We start from the raw sequence: 14,755 nt of genomic DNA on the forward strand, positions 1-14,755 counted from the left end.
ATGCCCTGGAATTTTGGAGAGCGAAGTTGATTATGTATGAGTGCCTGAACTTTGATAATTGACACGGACGGACAGATAATAATTGTCTGAAAATAAAAAATTAAACTTTTCACCCGAGGAAAGACTTGAACCAAGGACCTCCCGTTCCGCAGCTGCTCACCCTAACCACGGGACCACGGCGTCCATGAGCGTACACTATCCTTGATGTTGCCTATCTTGCGCATGGACTACTCAGTTCGTATATTTTGCTATTTTTTTCATAGATCCATACAACTTCTTCCTGTTTTCTCGATTTATCTGTGTTCAGTTTTTCAAAGCCGATCCACTGTGCCAACTTATAACTAAATCTGAGGGGGGTGCGATGGGGAGGTTCCCTTGTAAGTATATTTGTTTTGATGTTCTCTACCTTCTGTATTCTTCTGTATTAATTTGAACAAATAATTTCAGAACGTTCTGTAGACTGTTACATACTCTTAATTTTAAAATTACTCTATTGCCTCCTGGGTCTAAGGCGGCTCGATAAAAATCCAGGCAAGAACTGTCTATATCTTTTCCTGTTTTTATTTTCTTAATGAAGCCCAGTCATTTGTAGGCTTCGCTAGGGTTTGAGTGGCCAGTTTCCATGTAGTTTACCAACTCTTTTATGAGAAGCATTAGCATGAAATATCGTGTACTCTAACAGTACATTTCCTGAAAACGTAACAAATACTGCTTCTACTCGAAAAAGTATATATCGTTGCTCAACTCTCTGATGTACTTTCGCACATTGGTAGCTGATACCTTCCCTTGCATCTCGGATTGTTCTGATTCTGTTGTGGTTACCTTCGCAGATGGCGCCAAGTCAAACAAAGGCGGTGGTAGCCGTGCTGTTGCTGCTAATGCGCCTGCCGGAGGCTGCACGTGCGGCGAACGTGCTGGTGGTGTTCCCCATGGGGGCACGCAGCCACTGGAACCTGGGTCGTGCCATAGCCATGGGCCTTCACGCGCAAGGTCACCACATCACTGCCGTCACGCCCTTCTCTGGACAGGGGCCACCCACCAACTGGACCGACGTCCCCTTACCCAACCTCATACACTTCTTTGGCCGTGAGTATGCTGTCATAGAGCGTAAATATCTACCCAGGTGGGATCATCCATGTAAAATTACAAACAAAAAAATTTTTTTTGAATATTCTTCACTGTGCTTTCACAGCTGTTATAAATACGCAAAGACAAAAAGAAAAGAAAGGAAACGACGAACCACGAAGAAGTTATCCGAATGGGGTGAAAATCGGTAGATGTGCCTGTACAGACAAACAAATGATTACAGTTTCACAAAAAAATGATGATTTATTCAAGCGAAAGAGATTCACAAATTGGGCAATTCGGTAACAAAATGACACTAGTTCAGAGACTTTACAGGTCTCATACAGATATGACTTTATGTATATAGATTGATCGGCAAGTGAAAATTGGTACCAAGGCCGGGAATCGAACGTGGGTCTCTTGTTTACTATGTAGGTGCAGGTGGCTCTTATGCCCTTGGGACTGATCGAGAGAGTTGTTGTATTTCCTGAGGAATGTCATGCCAAATTCTGTCGAATATGGCAAAATCCCGAGCGGCTTCGAGCGCCCTGCCTATAATGATCTAAACATTCCCAATTTGGGGAGAGATCCAGTGACCCTGAAAGTGAAGGTAGGGTTTCTCAAGCACAAAGGCAGCAGGTCATTGCAGAAATGTAAGCCCAGGATGGCTTGCCATGAAGGGCAACGAAATGGGGTGTAGAATACCGTCGACTCAGCGCTGTGTTGTGAGGGTGCCGCGGTTAACAACCAAAGAGGTCCTGCTACGTACTGAAATGGCAACCCAGATCATCACTCCTGGTTGTCAGGCACCATGACGGATGGTAGATAGGTTGACATCCCACCACTGTCCATGGCATTTCCAGATACACCTTCATTGCTCATCATGCTCATACTGGCCGGAGTATGATGAGTCCCACTTTGACCTGAGCTCCGATGACCAGCAAAGATGTGTCTGGAGAGGCCCCAGGCGGCGGTGGGATACCAACCTGATCGTTGTCCGCCATACAACCCGAAAACCAGGAGTGATGGTCTAGATTGCCATTTCCTTTCGTAGCAGGACTAGTTTGGTTGTTATCCATGCCACGTTTAAAGCACAGCAGTATGTCGATGATACTCTACCCAGCATTTTCTTGCCCTTCGTGACAAGTCATCCTGGGCTTACTTTTCAGCAAGATAATGCCCGCCCGCAAACGGCCGGAATTTCTATGATTTGTCTTAGTGCTTGCCAAACTACTTGCTCAGCAAGGTCGCTAGGTCTCTCCCCCAGTTGAGAGCGTTTGCAGCCTAACTGGGCAAGGCGCTCCAACCAGTTATGAATTTTGACTATCTAACCCACCAATTGGACATAATTTGGTACCATATCCCTCAAGAGGACATCCAACAACTCTGTCAATGAGTGCCGAGCCGACTAACTGGTTGCATAAGGGCCAGAGAGGGACGCACTCGTTCCTCACTTGATCAGTTTATGATTCCTTTCTCCTGAAGAAATCATGTAATTTTGTTGTTGTTTTAATCACCTCATTTCTTCCGTATCCCACTTCTTTTATTGATATTTTCTGAGGAATCTCTTAAACTTCGGCCTATTCTTCATCACTGCTAAATTGATATCTAAATCTATATTTGCTCTTGGGTACACCTTACAATCCAGTATCTGAATTCGCAAGCTCTGTCTGACCATGATGTAATCTAACTGAAATCTTCGGGTGTCTGCTGGTACTTTCCAAGTGTACCTTCTCCTTTTGTAATTGTTGAACAGAGTATTTGCTATGTCTAGCAAAACTTTATTATGTAATTCAACTAGTCTTTCTCCTCTCTCATTACTAGTACCAAGCCCATATTCTCTCGTAAACCTTTCTCCTACCCATTCCCCTACAAGCGCGTTCCAGGCACCTATGGCTGTTAGATTTTCATCTCCTTTAACGTACTGTGTTACCCGTTCATATCCACATCTACTTTCTCTATTTCTTTATCTTCAGCTTCCGACGTCGGATGTATACATGAACTATCATTGTCAGTGATGATCTGCTGTCGATTGTGATGAGAATAACCCTATCCCTGAACTGTTTGCAGTAGCTCACTCTCTGCCCTACCTTCCTGTTCATAACAAATCCTACTCCCGTTATAGCATTTCTGCTGCTGCTGATATTACCCTATAATCGTGTGACCAGAAATCCTTGTCTTCAATTTCACTCCACTATCCCCCGCAATATCTGCATTGAGCCTTAGAATTTCCCTTTTCAGATTTTCTAGCTTCCCTACCACATTGAAGCTCCTGACATTCAACGCTCCGACTCGTAGAACGTTATCTTTTTGTTGGTTACTCAGTCTTCTTCTCATGGTCACCTCGCCCTTGGCAGTCCCCTCCCAGAGAATCGAATGGAGGACAATTGCGGAATCTTTTCCCAGCGGAGATATCATTACGTCATTTTTTTAATTACAAGCCACTTGTCCTGTAGTTACACATTATGTGCCTTTATCTCAGTGGTGTCTATTGCCTTCTGCATCACCATACCGTTGATCATTACTGATTCTTCCGCCCTTAGGGGCAGTTTCTCACCCCAAGGCCAAGGGAGTGTTCTGAACCTCATTCCGCTCCTCCTCCGTCTTTCACTAGGCCACTGGCACAATGAGGCAACTTCTTATGCTGGAAGTCTTTAGCCGCCAATACTTATTATTATTCGACAATTAAGTGGCATGAGGGGGGAGGGGGGGGGGGGGAATGAGGGTTGCGAATCCGCGACCGTGGGTGCTCTCATTACTAGCCAAAGACGCTATTGCTAGACCATTACAATAAAGAACAGACAAAGACAGTTTCCTGTCACATAAGAAAGTGCTAACACTGTAGTTACGTACATCCTAATTTTAGATTAGTGTCATACGAGATCACATTTGGGAAACTCATCAAGTCAGACTAAAGTTTTCCGGGACCAGAAGAGTGTAATAAGAATAATCTGTGGTGTTAACTGAGAAAAATCCAGCAGAGACGTGTTCGAGGGACTGGGGATACTAACTACTCCTTCTTCATATTGAAAACATCAGCAAGCGATCTGTTGGGAGAGGTATCGTACAAGACCACAAAAAAGTAACTTGTCACCTAGAAAAGATAAACCGATTTTATTTAACAAGTTGTGCAAACCATTGTTATGATTTTTAATACATGAAACTACATACATTAGATATATGTAATACTTATAACAACCCAAGAAAAATGAGCAATAAACATTTAGTATTTCAAATTTGGTCAGTATTTATGAGATTTCAAATCGTGACATTGCGGTGAGTTTCACCTCACCGTGGTGGTTCTGTATTAGTATAAATTCAATAAGGCACAGTATGAATTCAAGTACTTCTGTAACAAATAGAAAAGCATTACAGTTAACAAATGTTCCAGAGTAATACATCAAGCATCAACAAAACTTTTAGTTAACACTCGTAAGCACACCAGATCACGACAGGCAATGAGCAGCTGTGAAACATAACGTACAAGTAAATCTGAACTCATATAAATAGGTAGCGATCGTATTATTACAGAGAAGAAATCTGGAACAAAGAGCCAATCATGGAATAAGGCAGAAACCAAATCTCAGCCAAAAGACAATTTAGCTAGGTACACTATGTGATCAAAAGCATTCGGACACCTGGCTGAAAATGAATTAGGCGTTACAGTCTGGAGCCGAGCGACCGCTACGGTCGCAGGTTCGAATCCTGCCTCGGGCATTGATGTGTATGTTGTCCTTAGTTTAGTTAGGTTTAATTAGTTCTAAGTTCTAGGCGACTGATGACCACAGAAGTTAAGTTGCATAGTGCTCAGAGCCATTTTTTTTAAATGACTTACAAGTTCATGGCGTCCTTCATCGCTAATGCTGAATTCAATATAGTCTTGATGACAGCTTCAACTCTCGCAGGCAAACGTTCTATCAGGTGCTGAAAGTTTTTCTTGGGGAATGGCAGCCCATTCTTCGCGGAGTGCGGCATTGAGGAGAGGTACCGATGTCGGTCGGTGAGGCCTGGCACGAAGTCGGCGTTCCAAAACATCCCAAAGGTGTTCTATATGATTCAGGTTAGGTCTCTGTGCAGGCCAGTCTATTACAGGGATGTTATTGTCGTGCAACCACTCCCTCACAGGCAGTGCATTATGAACAGTTGCTCGATCGTGTTGAAGGATGCTCTTCAGCAGTGGGAAGCAAGAAGGTGCTTAAAACGTCAATGTAGGCCTGTGCTGTGATAATGCCACGCAAAACAACAAGGGGTGCAAGCCCCCTCCATGAAAAACACGACCACACCATAACATCACCGCCTCCGAATTTCACTGTTGGCACTACACATGCTGACAGATGACGTTCACCGGGCTTTCACCATGTCCACACCCTGCCATCGGATCGCCACATTGTGTACCGTGATTCGTCACTCCAGACAACGTTTTTCCACTGTTCAATCGTCCGACGCTTACGCTCCTTACACCAAGCGAGGCATAGTTTGGCATTTACCGGCGTGATGTGGTGTGGCTTATGAGCAGCCGCTCGACCATTAAATCCAAGCTTTCTCACCTCCCACCTAACTGTCACAGTACTTGCAGTGGATCCTGATGCAGTCTGGAATTCCTGTGTGATGGTCTGGATAGATATCTGCCTATTACGCATTACGTCTCTTTTCAACTGTCGGCGGTCTGTCAATCAACAGACGAAGTCGGCCTTTACGCTTTTGTGCTGTACGTGTCCCTTCATGTTTCCACTTCACTATCACATCGGAAACAGTGGACCTAGGGATGTTTTGGAGTATGGAAATATCGTGTACAAACGTACGACACAAGTAACACCCAATCACTTGACCACATTCGAAGTCGGTGAGTTCGGCAGAGTGCTCCATTCTGCTCTCTCACGATGTCTAATGATTACTGAGGCCGCTGATATAGAGTACCTGGCGGTAGGTGGCAGCACAATACACCTAATATGAAAAAAAGTACGTTTTTGGAGGTGTCCGGATACTTTTGATCACATAGTGTATGTACCTTAAGTTACAATAATTGAGACTAGTTCTGTGAATGAATGCAGAAATAAAATTTAAACAACAACGCTCGCATATGTTAACTTAAATAACAGATAGCAAAACTAAACTTATATTAATAGTGAGTACAAAATAAATTACACACAGCCAGAACGGACTATATTCATAAAGTAATAACAGGGCTCAAACCTGACATACCGGAATTAGACAACCCACCCATAATAACTGTGGCATAAGCAAATTTAGCAAAGTAAGTAGCAAGTGGGAACCGGTAAACTCTTTAAAGCAACCACAGCACAGCGGATAGCCACTAATAACTGTTCATACAGTCTACACACTAAGATGCTCATTAAATAAATCCAATAAGCACCGATGACTACTTCTCTCTAATCCAGCCTTGCACGTGAATTCTGTAGACACAGATAGCAGACAGGTCGTCTTCCACCAGATCCGCGCGAGCATCTAAGATGGTAGAATAGAGAATAACACAACTGCTCAAAATCACATTCAGCTTCAGCAAATGTTAAAAGTATCCACTTACTACAGTACTGGAAGCACTCGTCCTATAAAGGAGATCCCGCTGTTGTCGGTAGTAGATGACTTAGAGCGAGCTCTTGCGCAATGCCATTAAGTCAGCGTGAGGGCGCACGCTCCTGGTGGGATGCGAAGGAAGACATTCCTTACCTATACAGGCAAAAAGATTATACCATCTTTCGAGTTAATATCGAAGCACTGCGTGTATCACATATACTTATTCCTTAATGAAATTCTTTGTAAATAATATATCTTTTTCAGACTAACAACTCAGTTCCTGAAATCGAAACTAGAGGTAAGAAATTTAAAGACACTTATTTTCTTGTATAGCTTTCCTCGGTATATGTGAACACGCGTTTATATTAACTTACCAGCAACTATAAAAAGTTAAGTAACATACCAATGATGTTCAGTTTAAGAGGAGCCTAAAAGATTAATTTGCGGTCAGCTCCTCCTGGCCCATTGGAAATGGCCCAGTTGATATGTATATACTTTTAAAAATATTAAGTAATATGTTACATAAAATCTGATTTCAGAATATCTTCAGTTTTGCAATTTTGTCAATGCAAACAAGTGCTGTAAACTCTTTCTTCCGTTTAATAATGCGTGGCTACAATAGCTCAAGAATTATGATTTAAACCAATGTGTAGTATTCATTTACATGTTTTGTGACAAATTTCTTATTACGTCTTAAATGAAGATATGTTTAAAATATTTTGACTTATTCCATACGGATGAAGACCATACCCTTCAGTATCTGTGCAGCTGAAATCTTTTTTCAAAAATGTATTATTTATTCTTGCATAATGACATGCTCTACATTACTGAGTATCTCCTCTGTATGCATACACGTTAAAAAGAGGATGTCCGATCTATAGTATCAAACAATCCTGTATTTACTTTCCAAAATAATAGCTGTGAAATATCTGATCATCTACTTATTCAAGCAACAGCGATGAAGGATTTATTTTTTCTCCTTTATTTTCAGATACGTCAGGCTTATTTGATCTCGGAAAGACAAACGATTTTCAAATGTTCGTTGAACTGGTCAACTACGGAGTAAACTCGTGCGAGGTCTACCTTCAAGATGAAAACTTTAAGCGGCTGCTCAAATCTGGTGACAAGTTCGACGTCATGATCATGGAAGAATTCTTCTGCGAGTGCCTCCTGCCCCTGGCACACAAATTCGATATTCCCGTCATAGGATTCACCACGTTCGCGCCGAGTGCGTGGCAAGGTGACATTGTCGGAAATCCAAGTCCATATTCTTACGTACCTGACACGTTTCTTACTTACACCGATCACATGACTTTCTTCGAGAGATTGCACAACACCTTGTACGTATTGTTCTGTAAGGTGATCCGCGAGATGTACATGATGCCCAGGCAGGAAGCCCTGGTGCAGAAGTACTTGCCCGATCTGAAGATGCCCAGTCTATTCGAGATGGAAAAGAGGACTTCCATGGTGCTCACCAACAGCCACTTTAGTCTGTTCTACCCGAAACCGCTTGTACCTGCCATGGTCGAAGTTGGGGGGATGCATGTCAGTCTACCGAAAAAGCTGCCACAGGTGAGTCCTCTTTTTATATGGTCTGAAAGTGCACTGTCTACAAAATTTATTGGTGAGCCCAAAAAATTATGTCACCCGCCTAATAGATTGTTGGTCCACCTATGGAACGGAGTTCAGCTGCTATTCTGCGTATCATGCATCCGATAAATGTAGTCTGCTTGTAAATAATGTATCTTTCCCTTTATTTTATCTCTACTGCCTTCATGACTTAAGACTGTAGCCTAGTGAACATTGTGAAAGGCTTTCTCTAAGCCAACAAATGCTATTGATGTACGTCTGCGTTCCTTCAGCTTATCTTCTAGGATGAGTTGTAGGGTCAATGTTGCCTCGCGTTTTCCTATATTTCTCCAAAAGTAACAACTGATTCTCGAGTTGGTTTTTATCAGCATTTACGCGCTTCTGCAGACACGACGTATTAAAATGATGATTTCATGATGTTTACACCTGTCAGCACCTGCCTTCTTTGGGATAGGAATTACTGCATTCTTCGTATAGTCGCGGGGTATTTTTCCTTCTTGCACTCCAGAATGGTATTTCGGGTGAATGTGAAAAATTTTTAAAGTTTTCCCTGGGGCGCCAGCGGCAGAGTTGAAGCCAAGGCGGGCTAGTACACAATACCTAGATCGGAACGGCAACAAGGAAGAACAGCCGGTATCACAGGTAGTATGGGTACATCAGCGACTTAGTTGCACAAACCATACAAACTAGAGGACCAAGGTAACGATGCAGCAGAGTGGCTTTAATGAGAAGGGAGCATAGCATCATACCCTTGACCATGGACAGTGAAGTAACAGCAAAAGTGGCTCTACAGCACACAGATGCTGCAGAAATAACTGAACTGAAAGCCTGAAGTGAGGAGTTGGGAGAACACGGTGTGGTACAGAGTGGTATGCGGTTCAGAAAACTAGGAGACATTCAGTCATCCATGCCACACAATAATGTCATTGACATAGACCAAGTGCTATAAACAGTCTAACTTCCAAAGCCCAGTTCTCAGTTCATAGCTAACTAACCCCGAGATGGGACCTGTGACGCTCCATATCCAGTCCACCTAGACGACACTGATCTACGATGCAGAAGCTGGTCAGCCTGGAGGTCTTGGGCGCCAAGACCCCTTCTTCACCTTCACTGATGAGAAGACTCCTACCACCAGGATGGCCTATAATGCCTTGGGAGTATAGTAGCTGCCACCCCCCGACAACTGTCTAAGCCGAGATTAGATTAGATTAATACTTGTTCCATAGATCATGAATACGACACTTCGTAATGATGTGGAACGTGTCAGGTTAATAAAAGATTCTGTACAAGATATTACATTACACAAAATATTGCATGACACTAATGTTTAATATTTTTCCCCTTAATTTATATCTAAAAATTCAGCCAATGAGTAGAAGCAGTTGTCATCTAGAAATTCTTTTAATTTATTTTTAAATGTTAGTTGGCTGTCTGTTAGGCTTTTGATGCTGTTTAGTAGGTGACCAAAGACTTTTGTGGCAGCATAATTTACCCCTTTCTGTGCCAAAATCAGATTTAACCCTGCATAGTGAAGATCATCCTTTCTCCTGGTGTTATAGCTATGCATACTGCTATTACTTTTGAACTGGGTTGGATTATTAACAAATTTCATAAGTGAATATATATACTGTGAGGTTAGTGTGAGGATCCCTAGATCCTTAAATAGATGTCTGAGAGATGACCGTGGGTGGTGTAACCTCCCCACAAAATAATTACCGTAACCTACTAATAATACAATGTGACTAATCTCTCAATAAAAATTGTCGCTCACTTATAACCTTTCAATAATTCACTGTGAATTTAAACTGGTAAATTTAGGACGTCAGCAGTGCTGCGTCATGGCCCTGAAAGATCATACTGAATAAATTGAAAATTCTTACCTCAGTCTAGTCGCCGTATAACGCATATATATCTGCTCCTATAAGAAATTTTTCTGGCACAGCCCTGTGCAATGCTGGCCGATAGATTTGTCATTTATAAAAAGAACAACTGATTTTTCTTTGCAATAATCGGGATGACCATGGATTGGAGAAGTTAGTAAATTCTTTAAATTGAAATGAATGATCGTCAAAAGTTACTTATTATTATCAAGAGATTTTTTTAAAAACATTTACATGGGACTTGAGATAACAATACTACATATGCGCGAGGCTGCTTTTACCTTACACTACAACGCTGAGGCTCCGCCATCGCTGCACACGACTGGCCCAGCCAACACGATACATCAGACGACTGATCACTAGAAACTACTTACTGCTGCTGCTACACAGTTCCTACTGCTGACAACACTGCTCTCTTGTCTGAGATTCTCTTATACCCTACATATCGCAGGCAGCGCGTGAGCAATCCATCGAAATTACATTAAGTCTTTAGCATTTTTTTACAAGAACTAGACATATAAAGGAGTGAAATAAAGTGCACATGCACTGTAGAAGTCTTTAGCATATTTAGGACAACTGATCTTATTAAAAAATGAAATGAAGTGCACACGCACTGTATATGTCTTTATCATTTTACAAAAATTTAAACGCACTGTATAAGTCTTTACCATTTTACAAGAACTAGGGAAGGAATGGGAAGGATTGCATCATGGTTGTAGCACAGTAGGTTGCACGTAGCTGCACCGAAAGTCCATATCTTTCTACAGAAGCACAACACCAAGTAAGACAATCTGAACTTCTCTTCCCTGAAGTATTAATCAGTGTAGCCAAGACACTGACATGTTGTATTAATACTGTATGTTATCATTTTGGTAGTACATTAGGTACACCAAACAGTAGGACCATAATAACATCTCCATCGTGCAAGGTGGTGGACAGCTTGGTACGTCAACACCACATTCTTGTAGAATCCATACTCTTATATCAACGTAGAATTAGTGCAAAAACCAAATATAGTGCTCCATGATCATGAGGATGGACAGGACATACGGATATTGCAGTAATGGCTGGTAATTAGGTCAGAAGTTGAAGGACGTTAAGTCTTATGCTAGTCATCATTCAGAATTACATTAGTCTATCAACCGATCTGAACAATTACTGGCATTCATTGGCTATTTACAGAGCATTTAAGTAGTATGTATGGAGTATTACAGAACATTATTCATAAGTCATCTGTGTACAGTAATTATTGGCACACATTGGCCAGTTACAAAGCATTTTTTCATACATTATTCAGAAGTCATCATTCAAAAGCAAGAGTTAATTAATGGCATAGCACTTATGCATAAGTCATCATATTACAGTAAACAGTGGCATTCATTTGCCAGTAGCTAAACCTGTAGCAAGTATTGAGTATTACAAAACACTATTCATAACTCATCTGATTGCAGTAAATATTGGCACTCATTGGCCAGTTACAAAGTATTCATATAGTTTTACAAAACATTATTCAGTATTATTCAGAAGCCATCATTCAAAACAAGAGTTATTGCATGTAGCAACAAGCTGCTAGTGCCTATATATGATATCATGTAAGTGACATAAAACATATTTAAAATATAAGACATTGGAACTGTTACTCAAAGTCTGTAGTCCAATAATACATAGACATAAGCGAATCAATACTTCAGAAAAATTTGCATTTTATTGAGGGCTAGAAATATGTCTTAAACTGGTAGCATTATTTAGTTATATACTGGTAGTAGCTGGGACAGGTAATAATTTTTTTTTGTGCTAGCAATGAATTGCGTTGGGATCGATAATTGCTGGGGCATGAAAATATATGCTTTTGACTTATTGCTGGAAATAAGGATTAATAACGCCATTCGTCATGAGTCAGCTGTAGCAAGGTTATGAAACAAAGGCAGTATATGTGATCACATTCATGAATGATACACACAAATGGGTAAAAAAAATGCAAGTATTAGAACAGGTTTAATAACCAACTGCTTATAGCATATTAGTATCATGAAAAGCTTCTCCTCGAAAAGATACAAAATGGATTATTGACATGAAAGAAAAAATGTATATTATGCTGAAGAGTAGTAAACTTCGAATTAACAGGTAATGAAACGTGTACTTAATATGTATGTACTCTAGTTGTCTTTTCCAAAACATTCTGTCAAAAAGAACTGCAACAAATACTTAAATAACTACATAGCATCTCTTAACTAATACGAAATATATAAACCTCATCATTATCATCATCTGCAAAGAAAAACTTCATTATTCATATTACCATAACTTCATCATTATCATCACCTGCAAAGAAAAACTTCATTATTCATGTCTGCAAAAAACAGACACTTCATTATTCATATTAATATTACCATTTACTTCATACAACTATTCATTATCATTCATTACTTCCTATAGTATAGAGTTTCTTACTTCTAGCATATTTCATGACTAAAACTAAGATGTGTAGTTCTGTCTGACAGCTTGCTCAATCACCTCGTATTCTGAAAGAAAAATAATTAGTCAAGACGCTGTCATACGATGTGTATAGTATATTCTGGTTAATGCTTGTTAATTCTGATCCATTTACTCTTCATGGCAAGGTATTGCATTTTCTTTCGTTCATTCCGATGGAGAAATTTCCATTTCAGAGTAAACCACTGTGGTTGTTTAATTTATCTCTTTTACACGGTATTGCTTTCTGAAAATGATGAATAAGGATTCATATCTTGCATTTAAATCACATACTCATTAAATGAAAACTTTTGTCTAGTGATATAATTAAGCATACGGCATAGCATGACAGAAAACGTATTAGGTCAAAACCATAGACAGTTTTCAAGTGCAAAAAATGTACAGACAATATCATAATGTAGTAGCAAAAAATGTAGAATAGTAAAGATGTTGAGATATCATAAGGCAAAATGTCAAAGTCAACTGGTGTTTGTTACATCTTAAACAGTTCATAGTGCATACAGACAAAAATTCTACTTTCGATAGGAAAACAATCATACATACACAAAAAATCGAAAATGTGCACGGTCTGATATATAACGACAAGAAAAGCGACCTGCTAACCTTACCTTGCCGGGCACTTGCCAGGAAAAAATATGATAATCATCAGTAATCGTTTATATCAATAACTGGAAAAGGCATTACAGTGTGATAAATCAGAAAGTACGTTCATTCAATAAAGGGTTTAATACTGGAGATATGGTGATTGCCTTTGCTTTTTCTGGTTCTCAAAGTTTCGACATGTACTACATTGTGGTGAGGAATGCTGCGAATTCTGTATGGACCTGCGTATAGAAGCTCAAATTTACTGCACCTATTTTTTCCTCTGTTGGATAAATAGTGCGCACGTACTAATGGTGACAGCCTCGACGTGGCCTACCCCCCCAGTATCGTGCCGCACAACGATCGCATTGCGAGAAGAAAATCGAAATGCTCAGAACGAGCTGCGACACGAGAAGCAAATGTCACCACCAAACGGCGGCCGGACGTAGTAATACCTCCCGGCCCTCACAGGCGAAGTTACGCAAGAGAGCGAGACAAATGCCTCAGTTTCCCCCCCGGAGCCAAGTGCGTGGACGAATACGTATATGCCAAGTTAACATAGAAGGATACACGAGGACAAAAGGAGACATCCTCACAAAGCTACTAACAGAAGAAAAAATTGATGTGCTGACCTTGCAGGAAACACATCTATCAGAAGAAAATATCTCGAGACTTCTAATACCAGGCTATGAAATTGTGGGCTATAAAGCCCATAATAAACACGGTATTGCAACACTGATCAAGAAAGAACTGGTTGATAATATTGAGGAAATTATGCACCACGAATTTGCCGTGGGAATCAAACTAAACGATATGACTGTGTATAACGTGTACAAGCCACCTTCAGAAAAATGGGAACAACCTGTTTTACCTAACCCACAACACCCTGCAGTCATAATTGGCGATTTTAACTCCCACCACCCCAGATGGGGCTATCAGTCTTGCGACAAAGAAGGACTCATGCTGGCAGACTGGGCAGATATAAATAATTATACATTAATATACGATGCAAAAGATACCCCCACCTTCTGTTCAGGAGCGTGGGGCACAACATCAACGCCCGATCTTTGTTTTGTCTCATCTGGAGAAACTGGAATAGCACTTCCGTCCAAGAGAACTGTACTGAGCCGTATTCCTCGGAGCCAACACAGACCAGTTATTATAGACCTTGGGATCCAAATACCAGTAATAAAGAGCCCCCCTATAGCCCGCTGGAACCTCAGGAAGGCTAACTGGGTTAAGTTTAAAGATACCATTGAAAATAATGTAAACAGAATTCCCCCAATTCCAGAAAATTACGACAGATTTACGAAGTTAATTATTAAAGCGGCACATAACTCAATACCAAGAGGAGCGCGGAAAGAATACATCCCATGCTGGACAAAGGAGTGCGAACAACTACTCGATGAATATAACAAAACAGAGAATCCAGAACTAGGAGAACAGCTCATAAGAGCTATGGACGAGGAACGCAAACAGAGATGGCAAAAGCGGATGGAACAAATGGACTTTACGCACTCCTCACAGAAGAGCTGGAGTCTACTGAGGAAACTTGGCGGAGCACAATTCAAGGGACGGAACATCAATAATAAAATGACCCCTAACAAGAT

At 40.8% G+C, this 14,755-nt stretch overlaps 1 protein-coding gene across 1 annotated transcript in view; it reads left to right on the plus strand.

Annotated features, from left to right (window-relative positions):
• The first annotated feature begins 830 nt into the window (after window positions 1–830).
• The window catches only part of LOC126418581 (UDP-glycosyltransferase UGT5-like), an 82,292-nt gene continuing 68,367 nt past the window's right edge, over window positions 831–14,755 (plus strand). Inside the window, exons 1-2 of the mRNA XM_050085400.1 lie at window positions 831–1,086; window positions 7,592–8,172. Of these exons, the coding sequence (XP_049941357.1) occupies window positions 831–1,086; window positions 7,592–8,172 (837 nt within the window). The remainder of the gene's footprint in view (window positions 1,087–7,591; window positions 8,173–14,755) is intronic.

Source organism: Schistocerca serialis, chromosome 9 (genome assembly GCF_023864345.2).
Source record: "Schistocerca serialis cubense isolate TAMUIC-IGC-003099 chromosome 9, iqSchSeri2.2, whole genome shotgun sequence".
NCBI classification, from domain to species: domain Eukaryota; kingdom Metazoa; phylum Arthropoda; class Insecta; order Orthoptera; family Acrididae; genus Schistocerca; species Schistocerca serialis.